At 40.1% G+C, this 24,363-nt stretch overlaps 1 protein-coding gene across 1 annotated transcript in view; it reads right to left on the bottom strand.

Annotated features, from left to right (window-relative positions):
• The window catches only part of LOC113834187 (chondroitin sulfate proteoglycan 4), a 91,479-nt gene that overhangs the window by 31,261 nt on the left and 35,855 nt on the right, over positions 1-24,363 (bottom strand). Inside the window, exon 10 of the mRNA XM_035438785.1 lies at positions 15,592-15,768. Within this exon, the coding sequence (XP_035294676.1) occupies positions 15,592-15,768 (177 nt within the window). The remainder of the gene's footprint in view (positions 1-15,591; positions 15,769-24,363) is intronic.

The following is a 24,363-nucleotide window of genomic DNA, read 5'->3' as shown; positions in this document are numbered from 1 at the left end:
CTGGCTGCTGAGATTAAAGGTGCGTGCCTGGTTTCTATGGTTTGTGGCTGACTTTGCTTTCTGAATCCTCAGACAAGCTGTAATAAATCATAAATAATATATCACCACATGTAACCCTTAACTACTTCTCCAGCAGTCTGCCTGCCTGCCTGCTGCCAGGCTCCCTCTCATGATGATAATGAATGAAACCTCTGAAACTGTAAGCCAGCTACCCCCCCCCAACTGAATGCTTTCTTTTATGAGTTGTTTTGGTTATGATGTCTCTTCACAGAAGTAGAACAGTGACTAAGACACATGATATTTCACCAATAAAATATAAGTGGCTTTATCATTAACTCCATTTTCACACCTCTGTATTCGTTTCTTACAGAACCCTGAAACACTGTGTGTGTACTCCTGAGTTTATGTGCATTCTTTACTCTCAGACTAGCACTGTTGTGGCCTCCACGCTTTTTATCAGAGTATCTAAAACTTCATTCCTTAGCCATTATGTCAATTTGCTGCATGCTCAAAAGGAACTATTTTCCTCAGCAAGAGAGGTACTTTCTCAGTCACAGTTCATGTCCCATGTCATCTAATAGTCACTGATACACAACTGGGATGGGAGTTCAGAAGGCATGTAGGGTTTTTTTTTTTTTTTTAAGATTTTATTTATTTATTATGTATACAGTTATCTGCATGCATGCTTGCGCACCAGAAGAGGGCACCAGATCTCACCACAGATGGTTGTGAGCCACCATGTGGTTGCTGGGAATCAAACTCAGGACCTCTGGAAGACCAGTCAGTGCTCCCAACCTCTGAGCCATCTCTCCAGCCCCTGGCATGTAGGGTTTTTATGTTTTCATACTAAACCTGATATCCAGACAATAAAAATCATTCAGATTCTTTCTAAAGTTCCACTACTGATAGCAAGAAAAAAATCTCATTTGTGAATGATCTTAGTTTGTGAAAGTTGGTAGCTGTAATCATAAAAAAAATTCCCACATGTGCACATACATGCATAAATACACCTATACACATACACCAGAATTCACCTATCCAAATCAATGTTCAACTCTACAAGGCTAATGCGGTTTGAATGAGAATGGCTCCCATTGGCTCATATGTTTGAATGCTTGGTCCCCAGCTGGTGGAACTATTTGGGAAGGATTACGAGGTGTGGCCTTGTTGGAGGAGGTAAGTCACTGGGGGAAGGCTTTAAGGTTTCAAAAGCCCACACCAGGCCCAGATGCTTTCTCTGCTTCCAACTTGCAGATCAGCTGTAAGCTCATAGGTACTGTTCCATCATTATGTCTGCCCACCTGCTGCCATACTCCCAGCCATGATGGCCATGGACTGACCCTCTGAAACTGTAAGCAAGCCCCCAGTTAAATGTTTTCTTTTGTAAGTTTCCTTGGTCCTAGTGTCTCCTCATAGCAATAGAAAAGTAAGACAGCTACTGACTTGAAGAACAACTCATGCCAATAGCAACAGCACTGCTCCAAATCCAAATGCTCATGTTAAAATTATTTTTGTTCAAAAACATTGGATTTTGTTTGCACAATGACAGTCAGGGTTCATGTCACTGTCTTGGTATTTACTAGGAATATAAACTTTCCACATCTCTTAATTTATCTGGGTCCTAATTTCTTCATCAGCAATAAGGAATGGCAGGGTTATTTTGAATGCTAGGTGACTTAATTTATGTACTTAGCCCAAATTTACCTGACATACAGAGACTCTTCAATAAACACTAGCTTTGTGCTACCCATTTTCTTCAAAATAGTCATTTGGCTGTTGTGTTGTGGTGCTCCATAACAAATCTAGCTTCTTTTATGTCTATCACTAAAGACACACACTCAGCCCAAATGTAACTTTTAAATATATTAGGTTTATTTTATTTTTATGTATGCAAGCTTTTGTCTATATACATACATATAGACAGCCAGCAGAGGGAATCTCATCCCCGGAAACTAGAGTTACAGGTGGTTTTGAACTGTACACTGTGGATGTTGGGAACCAAACCCCAGGCTGAAAGCAAGTGCTCTCAACCAGCAAGCCATCGTGTGTGACATTTTTCATCAACCCTTGAAAGTACCCCCAGTTGTGATGGGAGACAGCATCAAGGATATTTCCTACAATACACTTAGTATTTTGCTTAATTCCATATCATCCATGATGGGATGAGGAGTTCACCTGCTAAAAATTGCAATTATTGACAGGTTATCTCTTGCCATTTGGAACACACTCACTGAAGATGCTTTAGCACCAAGCTCTAAGGATATCAACTATTTATTTATTTATTTTGGTTTTTTGAGACAGGGTTTCTCTGTGTAGCTTTGTAGACCAGGCTGGCCTCCAACTCACAGAGATCCGCCTGCCTCTGACTCCTGAGTGGCAGGACTAAAGGTGTGCGCTACCACCTCCTGGACATCAGCTTTTTAACGTCAACTGAAAACACAAAATTAGTGGAGTGTTCAAATTATAAGATGTTGGGCTCCATTTAACTTGTGGAAAGGCCACAGATTCTATAAAATATATAAGCTGGCATGTTTAACAAAATAGCATGCCCAATCATTTGAGTTTCGGGTTTTACATTTCTAAATCATTCCATGTGGCTTGTTTTTATTTCTTCAGGAAGGAAAATTGATTTGGGAATGTGCTACCACTTCTCTTCCTATAAAGTGTACACACTCATTTTTTTTTTCCAATCAGGAGCACAGAAGAACTGCAGAAGCATTTCCACGGCAGTTTCTCTATGGCTAAACAGTGATTTCCCCCTTTCACCTCTGGAATATACCATCTTCCAAAACAAATGTGAAACCTGTCACTTAAAAACAAAAGCACCCTCAGGTCTCCATTTCTATTCACATCCAATTTAGCTCAGTTAGAGGCCTAACGCTCCAGGGACAGCTTGGCTCAGTGCCCAGCATTGGGTCAACCAAACTTCAGATAGCTGGGGAAAGGACAGCAAAGGCCTCAAACTTGAATTCAGATTTGAAAGAGATGCACGGTTCAAAAAAAAATAAGTATCTGAAGACAACAACACTTACTCCTGGGGCAGTCTGTCCAAATTCACCTTTGCTTGTAAGAGGAAGAGTGGTTCCTCAACTTCAAAGATAGACATTACCTCAGAGTAAAAGGTTGGGATAAGATTTTCCAATCAAATAGACCCCCAAAACAAACTGAAGTAGCTATCCTAATATCTAACAAATTAGGCTTCAAACTAAAAGCAATCAAAAGAGATGAAGAAGGTAATTTCATATTCATCAGAGGACAAATCCATCAAGATGAAGTCTCAATTCTGAACATCTATGCCCCAAATACAAAGGCACCCATATTCGTAAAAGAAACATTACTAAAACTCAAATTGTGCTTAAGACCTCACACAGTTAAAATGAGACTTCAACACCCCGCACTTACAACTAGACAGGACCACCAGACAGAAACTTAACAAAGAAACAAAGGAACTAACAGAAGTAGGACCCAATTTGGTTTAACAGACATCTATAGAACATTCAATCCAAACACAAAAGAATATACCTTCTTCTCAGTGCCATATGGAACCTTCTCTAAATTCAACCACATACTTGGCAACATAGCAAACCTGAACAGGTACAAAAAATTGAAATAACACCCTGTATCTTATCAGACCACCATGCTTTAAAGTTAAAATTCAACAACAACACAAATCACAGAAACCCTACAAACTCATGGAAATTGAAAAATGTGCAATTGCACCATTCCTGGGTCAAGGAAGAAATAAAGAAAGAAATTAAAGACTTCTAGAATTCAATGAGAATGAAGACACAACATATCAAAACTTATGGGACGCTTTGAAAGCAGTGCTAAGAGAAAAGTTCATAGCACTGACTGTCCACATGAAGAAACTGGAGAATAGTCACACTAGAGAATTAACAGCACAACTGAAAGCTCTAGAACAAAGGGAAGCAAACTCACCCAGGAGGAGTAGATGCCAGGAAATAATCAAACTGAAGGCTGAAATCAATAAAGTAGAAACAAAGGAAACAATGCAAAGAATCAATGTAACAAAGAGTTGGTTCTTCCAGAAAATTAACAAGATAGACAAACCTTTATCCAACCTAACCAAAAGGCAGAGAGAGAACATGCAAATTAACAAAATCAGAAATGAAAAGGGGGACATAACAATGGACACTGAGGAAATTAGAGAATCTTCAGGTCATACTTTGAAAGCCTATACTCCACAAAATTTTAAAATTTAAAGGAAATGGACAATTTTCTGGATAGATATCAGTTACCAACATTAAATGAAAATCAGATAAGCAATTTAAACAGACCTATAACCCCTAATGAAATAGAAGCAGTCATCAAAAGTCTCCCAACCAAAAACAGCCCAGGGCCAGGTGGCTTCAATACAGATTTCTACCAGAAATTCAAAGAAGAGCTAATACCAATACTCCTCAAATTGTTCCACACAATAGAAGCAGAAGATTCATTGCCAAACTCTTTTTACAAGCTTACAATTACCTTGGTACCCAAACCACATGAAGATACAACTAAGAAAAAGGCATGCAGACCAATATCCCTCATGAACATTGATGCTATAATACTCAATAAAATACTGGCAAATGAAATCCAAGAACACATCAGAGAAGTCATCCACAATGATTAACTAGGATTCATCCCAGGGATGCAGGGGTAGTTCAATATAGGAAAATCTATCAATGTAACTCACCATATAAAGAATCTGAAAAAGAAAAACTACATGATCATCTCACTAGATGCTAAAAAAGACTTTGAGAAAATTCAACACTTTCATGATAAAAGTCCTGGACTGATCAGGGATAACAGGAACATAGCTGAACATAATAAAAGCAATATACAGTAAACCAACAGCCAATACCAAACTAAATGGAAAAAGACTCAACACGATTCCTCTAAAATCAGGAACAAGACAAGGTTGTCCACTCCATATCTCTTCAATACTGTACTTGAAGTTCTAGCTAAAGCAGTAAGACAACAAAAGGAGAATAAGGGGGATGCAAATTGGAAAGGAAGAAGTCAAACTTTTACTATTTGCAGATGATACGATACTTTACATAAGTGACCCAAAAAACTCTACCAGGGAACTCCTACAGTTGATAAACACCTTCAGCAAAGTGGCAGGATACAAGATTAACTCAAAAAAATCAGTAGCCCTACTATATATAAACAATAAAAGGGCTGAGAAAGAAATCAAAGAAATATCACCTTTTATAATAGCCACAAACAACATAAGATATCTTGGGGTAATACTAACCAAACAAGTGAAAGACCTGTATAGAAACAACTTTGAGACTTTAAAGAAAGAAATTTAAAAAGATACCAAAAAAATGGAAAGATCTCCCATGCTCTTGGATAGGTAGGATCAACATAGTAAAAATGGTAATCTTACCAAAAGCAATCTACTGGTTCCATGCAATCCCCATCAAAATACTGGCAAAATTCTTCACAGACCTTGAAAGAACAAAAATCAACTTTATATGGAAAAACAAAAGACCAAGGATAGCAAAATAAAGGAACTTTTGAAGGCATCACCATCCCTGACTTCAAGCTTTATTATAGAGCTATAGTCCTGAAAACAGCTTGGTATTGGTACAAAAATAGACAGGTAGATCAAAGGAATCAAATTGAAAACCCTGATATTAACCCACACACCTACAAACAACTGATTTTTTATAAAGAAGCTAAAATAATACAACAGGAAAAAGAAAGCATCTTCAATAAATGATGCTGGCATAACTGGATGCTGGCGTGTAGAAGACCACAGATAGATCCATATCTATCGCCATGCACAAAACTTAAGTCTAAATGGATCAAAAGACCTCAATATAAATCTAGCCACACTGAACCTCTTAGAAGAGAAAGTGGGTGGTACCCTTGAATGAATTGGTACAGGGGATCACTTCCTGAACATAACACCAGTAACACAGACACTGAGATTGACAATTAATAAATGGGACCCCCTGAAACTGAGAAGCTTCTGTAAGGCAAAGTACACAGTCAACAAGACAAAAAGGCAGCCCACAGACTGGGAAAAGATCTTCAACAACCTCACATCTGACAGAGGGCTGATCTCCAAAATTTACAAAGAACCCAAGAAGCTGGTCTCTGAAACACCAAATAATCCAATTAAAAAGTGGGGTAACAGGACTAAATAGAGAATTCTCAGTAGAGGAATCTAAAATGGCTGATAGACACTTAAGAAAGTGCTCAACATCCTTAGCCATAGGGAAATGCAAATCAAAACAACTCTGAGATATTATCTTACACCTGTCAGAATAGCTAAAATCAAAACCACAAACGACAGTTTATGCTGGAGAGGATGTGGAGAAAGGGGATCACTCCTTCACTGCTGGTGGGAATACCAACTGGTACAGCCACTTTGGAAATTAGTATGGAGATTCCTCAGGAAAATGGGAATCAGTCTACCACAAGATCCAGCAATTCCACTCTTAGGCATATACCCAAAAGAAGCACATTCATACAACAAGGACATCTGTTCAACCATGTTCATAGCAGCATTATTTGTAATAGCCAAAACCTGGAAGCAACCTAGGTGCCCCTCAACCAAAGAATGGATAGAGAAAATGTGGTACATTTACACAATGGAGTACTACTCAGCAGAGGAAAAAAAAATGGAATCTTGACATTCTCAAGCAAATGGATGGAACTAGAAGAAACCATCCTGAGCAAGGTAACCCAGTCACAAAAAGACAAGCATGGTTTGTACTCACTCATATATGAACTTTAGACATGGAGTAAAGGATTACCAGCCTACAATTCACAACACCAGAGAAGCTAGGAAACAAGGAGAACCCTAAGAGAGACATACATGGTCCCTTAGACAAGGGGAAAGGGACGAGATCTCCTGAGCAAATTGGGAGCATGGTGAGAAGAGAGAGGGAGCTAGGAGAATGAGAAGGGGAGAAGGGGAGGGGAGAGAAGGACATGAGGGAACAGGAAGTTTGAGTCGGGGGAAGAATACAGGAGAGCAAGAAGAGAGATACCATAATAGAGGGAGACACTATAGGTTTAAAGATAAATCTGGCACTAGGGAAATGTCCAGAGATCTGCAAGGGTGACACCAACTAAGAATCTAAGCAATAGTGGAGAGGCTACCTTAAATGCCCTTCTCTGATAATGAGATTGATGACTACCTTACATGCCATCCTATAGCCTTCATCTAGTAACTGATGGAAACAGAAGCAGACCCTCACAGCTAAGCACTGAACTGAACTCCTGGAATCCAGTTTCAGAGAGGGGGAGTGATGAGCAAAGGGGTCAGTCAAGACCAGGCTGGTGAAACCCACAGAAACAGCTGACCTGAACAAGGGGGAGCTCATGGACCCTAGACTGATAGCTGGGAAACCAGCATAGGACTGATCCAGAACCCCTGAATGTGGGTGTCAGTAAGCAGGCCTCAGCAATCTATGGGGCCTCTGATAGTAAATCAGTATTTATCCCTAGCATACAAATGAACTTTGGGTACCCATTCCACATAGAGGGATACTCTATCAGCCTAGACACACAGGGGAGGGCCTAGGCCCTGCTCCAAATGATATGACAGACTTTGAAGATCCCCCATGGAAGGTCTCACCCTCCCTGGGGAGCAGAAAGGGGATGGGATAGGGGGTCGGTGGGGTCACGGGAAGATGGGAAGGAGAGGGAACTGGGATTGACATGTAAAACAAGCTTGTTTCTAAATTTAAATTTAAAAAATAGAAGAAAAAAAAAGAGGAAGTGTGCTTGACCTATGGGCAAACCTATTGTGTTCCCTGTTGGGTCTAGTTATGTCCCAACACCATCCAAGTTGTGATACCAACATTTAAAGACCCCAACCTTTGTTTCAGGTCTCAGGGGAGTTGTGTAAATGTTCTGAACTTGCTGCCTTTCTGTGTGGCGCTACAGTACTGCAGCTGACTTTGTAGCCTTCATTCTTCCACTGTACCTGGTTGTAAAGCTCTTTTTGGTGATAAATTCTTGCCAAAAACGAACAAGTAGAGCCTGGATGTAGCACAGAGGGAGAATTCTTGGCTACCACACATGGGTCTGAGTTCCATCTTAGCACCATACAAAGTCAAGCCAAGCCAATCAGAAAAGTTAAAAATGGTTCGATTTTTAGGGTAAAAAAAAACAAAACAAAACAAAAAACTGTGTGTTGGTGGTGCACGCCTTTAATCCCAGCACTCAGGAGGCAGAGGCAGGCAGAACTCTGTGAGTTTGAGGCCAGCCTGGTCTCCAGAGCAAGTGCCAGGATAGGCTCCAAAGCTACACAGAGAAACCCTGTCTCAAAAAACAAAAAAACAAAAACAAACAAACAAACAAAAAAACAGAAAAAGAAAAGAAAAGAAAGCAAAGCATTATAGTATTAGATAATAGTAGTATAGAAAGTTGGAAAATGGGGACATGAAGCCCCCTTGTGGCCAGCCTTTTATGTGTCCTGTATGTAAAAGAAATCACTGGTTATGTTTAAAAACAAAAGCACTCTTAATGGATTTCAGAGCAGAATACAAAGGAGTCACTCAGGATGGCCTAACTCTGAGTCTGGTTAATCAAAACACAAATGACCCCACCTTAGCCATAGGCTCGACAGGTCCATGGTTTAAGGATGTGTCTTGTTACTGAAGGAGAAACACATCCCTTGCAATGCTGAGCTAGAGAAGGCAATGCTTGGACTTTGGCTCTGAACTCGCATCCAGAGTCCAAGATGCCCTCAGACTCTATTCCCCACCGCATCCATGGCCTTCCCCAATACACACTTGGGGTGGACATTCTTGCTATCTACAGGCCCTGGAAAGAGTAAGGAGAATAAGATCACATTAAAACCTGTAGGTTTTAAGAAAATGCAGGTTGGAGTTCAGAGCTGACATAAAATCTGGGCCAAGGAGTTGGCTCAACAAGTAAAGGCACCTATTGCCAAACCTGAGAACCTGAAGTGTGATCCCTGGGACCTACATAGTGGAAGGAAAATACCAACTCCCTGCAAGTTGTCCTTGACCTCCATACTTGTGTTTGGTCATGTGCATGCCCCCTCCCATGCCCCAAATAAATAAATGTGATTTAAAACAAAACATGAATCTGAAGGTTTTGTGGGAGTCACATTTTGTCTCTTTTCCAGATTCTGTCTCTGCCTAACACTGTTATTTGGGCAAGTCATACCTATGTACTGCCCCCACCCCACCCCTACTCCCTGCAGCCCAGGCCCATGCACACATTATAGGAGTAACCTCCTTCTAACCCACTCCCAACCCATCACTTCATCTCTTACATGCTCCTGGGAAGCTGTGTACTTTCCCTGATTCCTCCAGATCCTTGAGTCCCTCCACTGTAACTTACTCTCTCTCTCTCTCTCTCTCTCTCTCTCTCTCTCTCTCTCTCTCTCTCTCTGAGCCAAGAGTCGTCACATGTACTATAGAATAGATTTCCCATTTTTAATAAAAATGATATCCTATGGAGTTGTTGAAGACTTAAGTGCTGAACCCAGTACTAGACATATAATAAATAGACATGGAATAAATACTTCAGAAGTATTAGCTATCACCGTGGCTGTGAAGTGGCCATTGCCTTCACTAATGAATTGCTCTGAGATACAGAGAAGAAATGTCACTGTCAGAAATGATCCCCTAAATTTGGGAAGAACTAGTCACATATCTGCTCCTGGAAAATGTACTCTTGTAGCTGTTATTTTAATTTAGTGCATATGCTTTCCATATTCACTTCCCAAGGTGTTGACAGACCTGACGATTCTTTAATATTATTGGCAAATGATTCAGGGAACTCCCTGCAATATGACCAGGACACTTAGCCTCTCCATGTTAATCTGCCATTGTTACTAGACAGTCTAGTGGGAAAGACAGGAATATTTTGAAAACAAAAATAATTTGGGGGCAGGAAATAATAGCAAATCTTAGATTCTATGAAACTGCCTAGACAGGCTTTTTAAGTTAATAAGGCCAATCCTGACCACTTCTTGGCTCCTTTTCTAGTTGAAATTAAATTGAGATTGATAGCAGATATTATTATTGTGCTTTAGAACTTCAATACACAAAACTACACTGTTCTAAAACCCTTAGCCAACTTCATCAACTCTCTCTCTCTCTCTCTCTCTCGTCTCTCTCTCTCTCTCTCTCTCTGTGTGTGTGTGTGTGTGTGTGTGTGTGTGTGTGTGTGTGTGTGTGTGTGCTTTCCTTGGGACATTTAAATTCTTGTCATTCATTCGTTTTCTTCCTTTGTGACCATGACTTTGGATGACCACAGCAGTCATAAAGTGAGTCGGCCAGGTCTGAAAGAAGATAACTACTGTTCACCATCCCAACCTACTTTCTAGCCTAGAAGGGCAAATCCATATGGAGGGGCAATGAGCAGGTGGGGTTAACTTGGCTGGCAGAACTGAAATGATGAAGACTTCAAAGCTGAGGACAGCAAGCAGGCTTCCCTGCCTGGAAGACAGAAGACTCTTAATGTAGTAAAACATCCTGACAGTATTTGGAGAGTAGGGTGTGGGTTGTTATAGGTGGTAGCAACTTTGTCATAACCCTATGGTATCAGTTTCTAGGAGCTGAGGATTTAGATGAACCACTAGAACTTGACTCAGCTCATAAAATATCAAGTTTCAGTACTAGATGATGACTCAGTCAGTAAAGTGCAGGCAATCCCCAAAACCCATGTAAAAAGTCAGGTCTATCTTGCATGTGCCCATAATCCTAGCACTGGGGGTGAGGATGGGAGAATCCCTAGTGCTTATAGGCCAGTCAGCCAGGCTAGCCAAACTATGAGTTTCTGTCCAGTGAAAGACTATCTTTAAAAAATGAGGTGGAAACTTGGTTGAAGAAGATACCCAGTGTTGACCTATATTCTCCATATACATGTGCACATCCAACAAACACACACACACACACACACACACACACACACACACACACACACACACACGCGCATAAACATATATGCACAAAGGTCATGTTTCACCAGAAACATGGAGAAGCATTGCTCATCTATAAAAAAATATCTGGCTTTGCTAGTTTCATAGCTTGCAATGCCTTTCAATTGCCTAAAGTAATTAATACATTTTACACACCAACCTACTGTGCGAGAGTACGTGTGTGTGTGTGTGTGTGTGTGTGTGTGTGTGTGTGTGTGTGTGTGTGTGTTAGACACAAGGTATTTTGGTATTGCATATTCTATTTCATTTAACATATTATTAAAATACTTATTTGGAACCACAGGACCTGTAACCTCCAGATCATTCCCATTATGTGGTGTGATTCTGAGCTCAGACTACCCAGGCTCAAATCCCACTTTTACTTACTGTAAGGTATTTGTCAAGTGACTTCACCTTTCACTGCCTCAAATATTTATTATAAAACTCATTTGATTCCAAGGATTATTGAAAAAGTTAAATGAGAAATTATTTATCTAGTTAAGTGATACATTTATAGCTGAGCATGGCTCGTAAAGGAAGGAGGAGCTTGCAAATGTCAGCTGCTTCCTAGTATTATCTCTAGAAACCAAAAGAACAAAATTGCATCATACTGAGGGTTCCTATGCTCCGAAATCAACTCTCTTTGTGGAGCTGATTTCATTCTCTTTCTCCCACCATCTATTCCTGCCACTCCAAGTTTTTTCACAGCAGGCTTCCTTCAGACTGATCACCTTTGTTCTAGAATACTCCTTGACTAAGAAGACTCCTCCCTCTAATATGCATACAAACAAATCATGTAACAACCCCATGCCTATGTTCAGAGGAGTTCATAGGAGTGAACAGAAGATTCTTCTCCTTGGAGAGATCCACCTGTGGCCTGGCCCTAGGTTGGCACCTGAGACTGTTAGCCAGTTCTCTATACTGGCTTAAAATGTTCCCTGAACAATAATGGGCTCACGATGTCTAAACTGTGTGTGCACTGTGGTGTGTGGTGGACCCCTCCTTTTCTCCTGGGGGTCTGGGATTTAGGATCATACCAGACAGAAGGCACATGCCTACCTAATCAGTCCCAGAAAATATCTTGGCCGCTTGGTAACTAACAAGCTTTGTGGTAGAAGCCACTTTACATGTGTTGTCACAACTCACTGGGCCAATTGACTGTGTCCCTCCCGTGTGACTTCACTGGAAAAGCACTTAGAGAGCTGACCTAGTTTCCTCTGGACTCCACCCCGTGAGCTGCTTCCCTTTGCTGATTTTGCTTCATTTGTTTCCATGAAATAAATCTTAGTCACAGCATGCCAAGTCCTGGATGCCTCTGCCAATCCCACCTAGGGGAGGCCTTGGTTCCCCAAACACACATGCTCCCTTAGAAAGGTGCTATCCTGGGAGAGATCTTCCCTCCACAATTTCAGTGTTCTCTGACCAGAATCATCCTTCATGGTGGAGAGAGCATCCAGAACAGAGACACTTGGCTTCAAGGTCACTCCTTCCTTTATGACTACACTATGCTTTAATGCCTTTGGCAGTGCCTTGGGAGGACTATGAAAACAATACCAGTTACAGAAGGGACCAGGACTCAGTGAACATTCAATAGATGTAAATTTTTATAGCAGTGTTTAACCATCGTTGACAGCTATAGCGTCTTCCAGTAGCTAATGGGTCACTTGTCAGATGACTCTGCAAGCAACCTCTGTGGGAACTGCTACAGGAGAGCCTGTGTGGGGGAGATAGACAATTGTGACTGAAAATGGGAGGTTCAGATGTGTGCTAGCCAGTACATAGCATTCAAGGAGAACGGGGTAAAGACTGCAAAGAAAACTCACACTAACATGTCCCAAAGACACAAGTACCTTCCTCATGAGATGCAGAGGCTAAATAACTCACCAAGCCACAAGATAACTGAAGCACTACAGGTCGTATTCCTATGTCCCATTGCCTTAAACAAATAATACCAAATACTGAAACTCCAGCCGTTTTTTTAACAATTCGAGAGGCCTGCTACCTACATTAGCCCCTGTTGGGCCCCTGGCCTGTTTACATGTGGATTAATAGGTCCTGGAATGCTTCATAAATTGAGGTCAGGGTTTACTGCTTCAGATTTCACTTTTATTCCTTTCTTCCTGTTCCTCCCTGTCACCCATCTGGCCACCACTGTCAACAAAGGGCCTTTGCTGCTTGGTCAATGGTCAGTCATAAATGGTGATGTGCTGTGCCATTCTGTGGCATGATGGGCCACACACTTGCTACTTAGAAAATAAGAGAAAGTACTTGGCTGGCATGAGCAAAGCCCTGGGAACCCCAACACCATTTAGACAGCAAATAACAACAACAACACCCTTTAAGTTAAAAAAAAAAGTTGATGTTTAAAATCCTACCTCAAAAAAAGCACACGGAACAAAGCATGAGGAGATTGTTAGAATTGAAGTCAATTAATTCACAGCCAACCCCTAATCAGGAACCTCATTTCCCCCTGAGTTTTAGTTTCCTAACTGAAAAGGAATGACAAATTTTTTAAATGACAGAATGTATCAAAAATGTACAAAGTAATATATATCCAAGCATGTATACACACATACATAAGTAGTATTATACTGCTGAATATACAATCCATAAATACACATTTTTGTTTTTATTTGACATTTACAAATTGAATATTTCCTTTCTCCGTTGAATCCAGTTTGTGTTGCTCAGCTATTTTAGGGGCTGGGGCCTGCCCTAGGGTGTGGTCAGCCTATCAGGGGGCATATCATTAAAAGAAACTGACTGTCCTTCTCCCAGTAGCTATCAAATGTCAATAGCTCTTCAGCTAAGCATGGGATTACAAGTCTATGTTGGGATTTTGTTTGGCCAGAGCTTTCAAAAGCTTGTGCAAGCTGTCACAATTGCTGTGGGTTCATATGTGCATCTGTCCTGCCATGTCTGGAAAACACTGTTTCCTTCATTTTACCAATCTTGCCATTCCCTCTTATAAAAAGATGGGATGCATGGTGGTTTGAATGAAAGTGGCCCCATAAGCTCATAAGGAGTGGCACTATTTGGAGGAGTGGCCTTGTTGGAGTTGATGTGGCCTTGTTGGAGGAAGTGTCTCACTAGGGATAGGCTATGAGGTTTCAGAAATTCAGCCAGGCCCAGTGTCTTATTCTCTCTTCCTGCTGCCTATGGATCCAGATGTAGAACTCTCAGCTCCTTCTCCAGCACCATGTCTAACTGCATGCTGCCATGCTTCCTACCATGAAGCTCTGGTCCTCACAGCTTTAGGTTTTTGTCGTGGCTTGAATAAAAACGGCCACCATGGAGAATGGCACTCTTAGGAGGTGTAACCTTATTGAAGTGGCCTTGTTAGAGGAAGTGTGTCCCTATGGAGGGTGGGCTTTGAGGTTTCAGAAGCTCAACCTAGGCCCAGTGTTTTACTCTTCTTTCCTGCTGCCTGAGGATCCAGGTATGGAACTCCCAGTCCCTCTCCAACACCATGTCTGCCTGCACTCTACCATGCTTCTTGCCATGATGCTAATGGACTAAATCTTTGAGCCTGTAAGCCAGCCCCCAATTAAATGTTTCCTTTTATAAGAGCTGACATGGTCATGGTGTCTCTTCACAGCAATAGAAACCATAACTAAGACAGGATGTGACATGAATGTCTGATTTTGGGATGAGTACTCCAGTCATCTGTACATTGATTATGGTGGTCTCTTTTAACTGCTATCTACTTCAAGGACCATTCTTACATGTACACTTACAAATAAGCAGACATTAAGCCTAATCAGAGCCAGAGATAAATAAATACATCTTGCTTGCTCACTTGCTTATGTTTAGCTCTATTTCTTGACTCTTAAATAGTTCAAGACTCCCTGCCTAGGGAATGGCACTACCCACAGTATTCCTATATCAGTGAACTTGAGACAACCCCCCAGAGACACACCCACAGACCAATCCAATAGATACAGCAATCTGCAACTTCCTGATATTAAGTGTTTGTTTTCTAGGACAATATTATTTTTGTCTGCAACTTCCTGATATTAAGTGTTTGTTTTCTAGGACAATATTAACTTTCCCACCTCACACCACCAACAGTGGAGTCATGACTCTTACCCAGATTTGCCTACTTCAAAATTTACTCTCTTAATCATGCTACCAGCCTAGGAGGAACTGTTCATGTGTAGACACCTCCGTAGCCCACCACAAAAAGACCATGTCTCAGCAAAGACACTGTGAGTGGCACCCGCTCAAGAAATGCAGAAATTGAGACTAGCAAGACGGTTCAGCAGTTAAAGGCACTTGTCACCAAGCCTGACAACTTGAGCTAGATCCCTGAAACCCACATTGTAGAAACCAGCTCTCACAAGTTGTTCTCTGACCTCCACAAATGTGCCAAATTATGTTTATGTGTGTAACACACACACACACACACACACACACACACACACACACACGTATACACATATAGAGCAAATAAATAAATGTAAAAAATTAAAAGGAAACACAAAAATTATTATCTTCCAACAGTACCCCAAAAGATATTGATAAGTAATAGCTAATAATTCTTTGAAAGAGTGGAGACATGCATGGTCATACATATGTCTTGCAATTTTACAATAGCAATTATATAAACCTGAACTGATTTGTTTGTCCTGAAGTTTTTGCATAAGTCAAAAGCACATAGCACTTACCTGAAGGATTTTATTGGCTGTTATTACCGGAGCCTTGTCATTTACAGACTCAACAGTCACAAAAAGAGTCTGAGGCAGACTCTGTTTCCCAAGCTCTGAGCTGTTTGCCAAGATGGTGAGACTGTCCATTAACTTCTCAGTGCCATTATGAACATAGTAAATCAACTTCTGCTCCATCTGAAACCAAACCAACAAAAGCACTCAATCCCAAACCATGACCAAACTGCTAAAAAAGAAGTCTGAGCTTAAGAGTCACAGAAGCAAGTCTTCATACCATGAAGTCTGAGTAAGCATCAGAGTGGGAACTATGATGGATGGCATCACACTTCATCCTGAGAGTAAGTGAAATACCACTGCACCCTAAGATAGGTGTAGGGAAAGGGCACCCTAAGATAGGTGTAGGGAAGGGATAAGCAATGCAATGTGGTGTAGCAACAAGAACGCTGGATTAGAAGCAGAAGACTTGAGTTTAAGTGCCACTTCTAACAGTAATATGTGCTGGGTGTGCATAAGTCAGCCTTCCCACCAATGGGACACCACAATAAAGTTCAAGTCCTACTTGCTTATTTAAAGTAACTATGTTTAAAGGTTTTGATTGTTGTATTTGACAATTCCAACTGTTAGGGTTAGGCTCTGCTGGGGTGTCATTTCTCTTCCTTGGAAACATGGATCAGGGAAATTATTAAGTTCCCTTAAACATATTTTCTGATCTAAGGAGGCATTGTTTCTTTGATTGTTCTCTGTGTCTGAGTGTTATGTGTGACAGTGAGTTTTAATTGTCAGTTTGAGGCAATTTAGATTCACCTGGAAAGAGGGTCTCAATGAGGGACTGTATCTATTGGATTGGTCTGTGGGTGTGTCTCTGGGGGGTTGTCTCAAGTTCACTGATATAGGAATACTGTGGGTAGTGCCATTCCCTAGGCAGGGAGTCTTGAACTATTTAAGAGTCAAGAAATAGAGCTAAACATAAGCAAGTGAGCAAGCAAGATGTATTTATTTATCTCTGCTCTTGATTATGGATTTGATACAAGTTCTGCCCCTCAACTCCCCTGCTATGATGGACTATTACCTGGAATTATAAGCAGAAATAAACCCCTTTCCCTCTAAATCACTTTTTGTGGGGGTATTTTATCCTAGCAATAGAAATGTAAGTAGGACTTCCTAATCTTGAGCCCTCACTTTCATAATAAATCATGTCTCTCTTAAATTAATATACATCTCCTATAGACAGACAATCATAGAATATATTACAATCAAATTATTCTGCCCCAGAAGATTTCTTTCACAGTAATAAAGCAAATGTAACATTTACTTTTATCCCTGTTAGATTCAATCTTTTTAATTTCAGTTCTGAAATTGTCACTGGATGGTGTAGTTATTCCTCTTTGATTTGTAGAAACCAAAAATCTGATTAGATTTTTTTTCCTTCTTTTAGACTGAACTACTGGAAATACTAAAGACTACAGTTCAGTATCAGAGATCAAGGGCATGTTCAAGCAAGATGGGGATTTAGCTTTAATGAGTCTGCAACCAAAACACAATGGCAAGAACTTCCAATGCCCCAAAGGAGTTGTTAGAATTCTGAACAAATCTCTGGGGCTGTGTTTGTTTTGACAAAATTTAGCCAAAAAATTTAACAGTACCCATTCCTGTGTCGCACTTCCTTTGAGCAAAGTCTTTTGATCTTACAGGGGTGTTTCTGACAGGGGTGAAAAGTTCAGTCCCCTCAAGGGAAAATCATGGCCACTCATATACAGGTGCTATGTGGGTAGAAGATTCCAGATAACAGGCATAACCCCAGGTTCCTAGAATATGCTGTGTTAAACTACTGAGAACAAACAATGAGAGGAGCTGATCATAAGACTGGAGAACTCAGAAGTAAAAGCTCTTTAGGAACATTGACCGTGCTCACTTTCAGGACACTTTTCCTGGAGAAATACACCACTCCCCCCCAAATTACACACCATTTAATGAGTAATTTGTCCCAAAATTGCATACTATTTAATAATATTTGACTGAAAGCTGAGAAAGTGTGTCTATTTCTACCCTTTGAAATCCAGAAAAATATCTGAGGATCAGATAAAGGCCCCAACCCTTCCTAGCTCCTTTTTCTGGTTTATTTATTTTTCCTATAGTACTAGTAATCTTCATCCAGCATGCTATGTATTTCACACATTTCTTGTCTCTCTGCCTGCCTTGTTCCCCCACCTGGGGAGAAAACTCCACAAGGACAGGGGTTACTGCCTGATTAAATCACCACTTTGTCCCTATCACCTAACACAAGACACTCGCAAACTTCTTATTGAACAAGTGAAGCCAGGGTCTCTCCACTAAGCCACTGAAGGCTATAGACATATAGGATCAGTGTTAGTTTAAGTGAAAATGACAATATCTTAAAATCTAGAGTCTACAGGGGTTACATATAAAGAGATAGTGTAAGGAATCACCTGACAAACAAGGACACATGACCTTGTCATATATCGATGAACAGGCTACATGAAAACAGATGCCCCAGGGAACAAGTATGTCTCCACACACATATTTCAACCAGCAATTCTCTTATGAACATGGTCAGTCACTGACTTGCCTGAGATAGGGCCCAGAGCACATGAGGTCAGTGTATTTGATTCAACAGATGGAAGCCATGATTGACAGGTCCCTACATGATGTAAATGGATAGTCATCTTCCCTGGGTCAGAGGGAGAAACTGCTCTCCTACCCTCTGCATCCTGTTCCTTCATGGCTTCCCAATGATACCTGGGTAAGTCTAGCCTCCTTGACAGTTGATGTAAACTATACCTCCTAAGGGCAGAGGTAGGAACTTCCAAATGTAGCCCCAAGTAACTTCTGCCCCTCCTCAGCCTGTAAAGTATACCTCAGCCCCCCAGATGCCCCCTCATCTCTCAGGCCTCCACACCCTTGGCTAAGCTGCTCCTTTAACTTGCATGGCCTTTTTTGGGCTCCTAATCTGTTACTTCTGTGCTCTTTATCTAACTCCTCCAAGTCTAGATTGAACATTGTCCTTTTGCAAAGGGTTACTTAAAATTGTCTCTCTGCTCTCCAATTAGAATTGGGTATGCCAATTCTGCACTCCTACAACACTCTGAAAATATAACTTGAGAGATAAGAAGAGAGCATCCCCAATTACAGATGAAGCATCTGCCTCCTCCATAGCATTTCCTCAGGTAAGGAGTATGTTTCAGTTACCATGGTAACACATAGTAACTAAAACAGAGAAAGACTTTAGTAAATGGATTTAAATCCATTAAGAATCCCATAACTTATATTTTCAAATTTTTATTTACTTTTTTGGGTGTTTTGCCTGTATGTATTTCTGGGCACTGCTTGCATGCCTGGTAGCCACGTCAGATCCCTTACAACTAGATTTACAGATGATTGTGAGCCTCCATGTGGGTTCTGGGAACTGAACCTGGGTCTCTGCAAAAGCAATCATTTCAGTCCCCAACTTAAAATCCTTAAAGGCAAAATGAAGCAACACACGTGTGTTTTTAGCTGGAGGGGAAAAGCCAGGCAAATATGATGGGAGGTTTTATGTGGTACCCAATTTAAAGAATCTGTATTGCTAAAGTTTTATATGAGAGATTTACAGGCTAATTTTCCAAATTAGAAAAAAAATGGGGAGACAAAACAAAGCAGCTGGCATCATGGGCCAGCATTCCTGTCTTGCCCCTCTACTCTCTGGGAGAGAGAGAGGAAGAAAGAGAGGGGGGTGGGGGAGGGAGAAAGAAGGAGAAGGAGAGGAAGAGAGAGATCTGGAGGTAGAACAAAGCATCCAGCATCTGCTGACATTCCTGTCTTGCCCCTATACCTTCTGGGAGAGAGGAGAGGATAAAGCTTTGAACCCATACCCACCAGGAGAGGGAAAGACCCCCCCCCTGTACCACTGGAAGAAGAGATGGGAAGAATACAGTATAAGAACACATCCAATAACAGAAAGACTTATATGACACCACCAGAGTCTAGGGATTCTACACCAGCAAGACCTGAACATCCGAACTCAGATGAAGCAGAAGAGAATGACCTTAAAAACAACTTAATAAAATGATAGAGGGCCTCAAAGAGGATGAGAAAATCTTTTAAAAATGGAAGAAAAAAACCAAAAAATACAAGAAATCAACAAATCTTTTAAGGAAAGTAAAAAAAAAAAACCAAACAGATGAAGTAAACAATTCAAACAGTTCAAGACATAAAATCTGAAATAGAGACAATAAAGAAAACACAAACTGAGGGAATGCTAGAAATAGAAAAGCTGGGTAAACAACCAGGAACTACAGATGCAAGAATAACCAACAGGATACAAGAGATGGAAGACAGAATCTTAGATGCTGAAAATTTTAAATCCAACAAATTCTTAACATAAAATATCCAGGAAATATGGGACACCATGAAAAGACCAAACCTGAGAATAATAGGTATAGAAGAAGTCAAAGAAGCCCAGCTCAAAGGTGCAGAAAACATATTCAACAAAATCATAGAAGAAAACTTTCCCACCTGAAGAAGGACATGCCTATGAAAGAACAAGTAGCTTGCCCAACACCAAATAGACTGGGCCAAAAAAAAAAGTGTCCCCTGGACACATACTAATCAAAACACCAAACACAGAATAAAGAAAGAATATTAAGGGCAGTGAAGGAAAAGGGCCAAGTAACATATAAAGGCAAACCTATCAGAATTACACCTAACTTCTCCATGGAAACTCTGAAAGCCAGAGGTCCTGAATAGATGTTCTACAAATACTAAGAGACTGTGGATGCCAGCCCAGCAAAACTCTCAATCACCCTATAGATGGAGAAAGTAAGATATTCCATGACAAACCAGATTTACACAATATATATCCACAAATCCAGCCATACAGAAACTTCTGGAAGGAAAACTCCAACCCAAGGAAGTTACCTACACTCACAAAAACATAGGCAATAGATAACCTCACTTTACCAAAAGCCAGAAATAGGGGAAAACCCACACACAACACCACAACCAAAAGCAAATCCAAAACAAACAAGAATGAACAATCAATGGTCATTAATATCCCTCAATATCAATGGTCTTAACTCACCTATAAAAAGACACAGGCTAACAGAATGGATACAAAAACAGAATCCATCCTTCTGCTGCATACAAGAAATATACCTCACCTTAAAAGACAGATGTTACCTCAGAGTTAGGGTTGGGAAAAGATCTTCCAATCAAATGGCCCTAAGAAGCAAGCTGGTGTAGCTATCCTAATATCTAACAAATTAGACTTCAAACTAAAATTAACCAAAAGAGATGCAGAAGGTCATTTTATATTCATCACAGGAAAAATCCATCAAGATGAAGTCTCAATTCTGAACACCTATGCCCCAAATACAAAGGCAACCACATTTGTAAAAGAAACATTATTAAAACTCAAATCACATATTAAACTCCACACACTTATAGTGGGAGATTTCAACACCCCACTCTCACCATTGGATGGAACTACCAGACAGAAACTTAAAAAAGACAAAGGAACTAACAGAAGTTATGACCCAAATGGGTTTAACAGACATCTATAGAACACTCCATCCAAACACAAAAGAATATACCTTCTTCTCAGTGCCACTTGGAACCTTCTCTAAAATCAACCACACACTTGTCAATAAAGCAAACCTCAACAGATAAAAAAAAATTGGAATAACACCCTGTATCTTATCAGACCACCGTGGCTTAAAATTAGAATTCAGCAACAACACAAATTGCAGAAACCCTACAAACTCCTAGAAATTGAACAATGCTCAACTGCACCATTCCTGGGTCAAGGAAGAAATAAAGAAAGAAATCAAAGACTTCTAGAATTCAATGAAAATGAAGGCACAACATACCCAAACCTATGGGCCATTCTGAAAGCAGTGCTAAGAGGAAAGTTCATAGTACTAAGTGCCCACATGAAGAAACTGGAGAATAGCCACACTAGAGAATTAGCAGAACATCTGAAAGCTCTAGAACAAAGGGAAACAAACTCACCCAGGAGGAGTAGATGCCAGGAAATAGTCAAATTGAGGGCTGAAATCAATTAAGTAGAAACTAGGAAAACAATACAAAGAATCAATGAAACAAAGAGTTGGTTCTTCAAGGAAATCAACAAGATAGACAAACCTTTATCCAACCTAACCAAAAGGCAGAGAGTGAACATGCAAATTAATAAAATCAGCAATGAAAAGGGGGACATAACAACACACATAACAAGGAGGAAATCCAGAGAATCATCAGGTCATACTTTGAAAACCTGTACTCCACAAAATTAAGAAATTTAAAGGAAATGGACAGTTTTCTGGATAGATACCACTTACCAAAATTAAATGAAGAACAGATAAGCAATTTAAATAGACCTGTAACCCCTAATGAAATAGAAGCAATCATCAAAAGTCTCCCAATCAAAAAAATCCCAGGGCCAGATGGTTTCAGTACAGAATTCTGACAGAAATTCAAAGAAGAGCTAATAACAATACTCTTCAGATTGTTCCACACAATAGAAGCAGAAGGTTCATTGCAAAACTCTTTTTACGAGGTTACAATTACCTTGGTACCCAAACCACATGAAGACACAACTAAGATAGAGAACTACAGACCAATCTTCCTCAAGAACATTGATGCAAAAAATACTCAATAATATACTGGCAAATCAAATCCAAGAACACATCAGAAAAATCATACAAATGATCAAGTAGTTTCAACCCAGGGATTTATGGATGGTTCAACATACAAAAATCCATCAATGTAATCCACCATAAAAACAACACCCCTTCATGATAAAGGTCTTGGAGAGATCAGGGAAAACAAGAACATACCTAAACATAATAAAGGCAATATACAGCAAACTGACAGCCAATATTAAGCTAAATAGAGAGAAACTCAGTGCAATTCCTCTAAAATCAGGAACAAGACAAGGTTGCCCACTCTCTCCATATCTCTTCAATATTGTACTTGAAGTTCTTGCTAAAGCGATGAGACAACACAAGGAGATCAAGGGGATAGGAAAGGAAGAAGTCAAACTTTCACTATTTGCAGATGATATGATAGTCTACATAAGTGACCCGAAGAATTCTACCAGGGAACTCCTACAGCTGATAAACACCTTCAGCAAAGTGGCAGGATATAAGATTAACTCAAAAAAAAATCAGTAGCCCTACTATACATAGACAATAAAGGAGCTGAGAAAGAATTCAGAGAAACACCACCCTTTACAATAGCCACAAACAACATAAAATATCTTGGGGTAACTCTAACCAAACAGGCAAAAGACCTGTATGACAAGAACTTTGAGTCAATAAAGAAAGAGATTAAACAAGATACCAGAAAATCAAAAGATCTCCTATACTCTTGGATAGGATCAACACAGTAAAAATGGCAATCTTACCAAAAGCAATCTACAGATTCAATGCAATACCCATCAAAATCCCAGCACTATTCTTCACAGACCTTGAAAGGAAAATACTCAAGTTTATGTGGAAAAACAAAAGACCCAGGATAGCCAAAACAACCCTGCACAATAAAGGAACTTCAGGAGGCATCACCATCCCTGACTTCAAGCTCTACTATAGAGCTGTAGTAATGAAAACAGCTTGGTATTGGCACACAAACAGACAGGTAGACCAATGGAATCGAAATGAAGACCCTGATATTAACCCACACGCCTATGAACACTTTATCTTTGACAAAGAAGCTAAAACTATACAATGGTAAAAAGACAACATCTTCAACAAATGGTGCTGGCATTTGTTGAATGCAGACATGTAGAAGATTGCAAATAGATCCATATCTATTGCCATGCACAAAACTTAAGTCCAAATGGATCAAAAGACCTCAACATAATTCCAGCAACACTGAACCTCTTAGAAGAGAAAGTGGGAGGTACCCTTGAATGAATTGGTACAGGAGACCACTTCTTGAAACTAACACCAGTAGCACAGACACTGAGATTGACAATTAATAAATGGGACCTACTGAAACTGAGAAGCTTCTGTAAGGCAAAGGACCCAGTCAACAAGACAAAACAGAATGGGAAAAGGTATTCATTAACCCCACATCAGACAGAAGGCTGATCTAGTCACCAAAACACCAAATAATTCAATTTAAAAAGTGGGGTACACAGATGATGACTGAGAAACTAATTTTTTTAAAAAATGGTGCCAAGTACCACAAGAGTAACAGAACTGTGCTGTCTTCTGGGATTTTGTTTTTTACTTTTTTGTTGTTTGTTTGTTTGTTTTTGTTTGTTTTTGTTTGTTTGTTTGTTGTTTTTGTTTTTTTTAAATGGAGTGTGCTGGATGTCTCTACAATTTTGTAGACTACATCAGACTACAGAACCTGGAAAAGCTGTTGCTGCTATTGATGCATAACATATTGCCATTATTGCTCTTTTTATATAAATATAAACATATACATATATATAAGCAAAAAAAATTTAAAAAAGTGGGGTACAGAAATAAACAGAGAATTCTCAATAGAGGAATCTAAAATGTCTGAAAGACACTTAAGAAATTTCTCAACATCCTTAGCCATCAGGGAAATGCAAATCAAAACAACTCTGAGATATCATCTTACCCCTGTCAGAATGACTAAAATCAAAAACACCAATGACAGTTTATGCTAGAGATGATGTGGAGAAAGGGGAACACTCCTTCACTGCTGGTGGGGGTGCAAACTTGTACAGTCACTTTGGAAATCAGTACAGGGGTTTCTCCAGAAAATGGGAACCAGTCTACCTTAAGATCCAGCAATTCCACTCTT

The sequence above is a fragment of the Cricetulus griseus genome, chromosome 2, assembly GCF_003668045.3.
Source record: "Cricetulus griseus strain 17A/GY chromosome 2, alternate assembly CriGri-PICRH-1.0, whole genome shotgun sequence".
NCBI lineage: Eukaryota > Metazoa > Chordata > Mammalia > Rodentia > Cricetidae > Cricetulus > Cricetulus griseus.
This window is presented reverse-complemented; position numbering and strand designations above follow the sequence as displayed.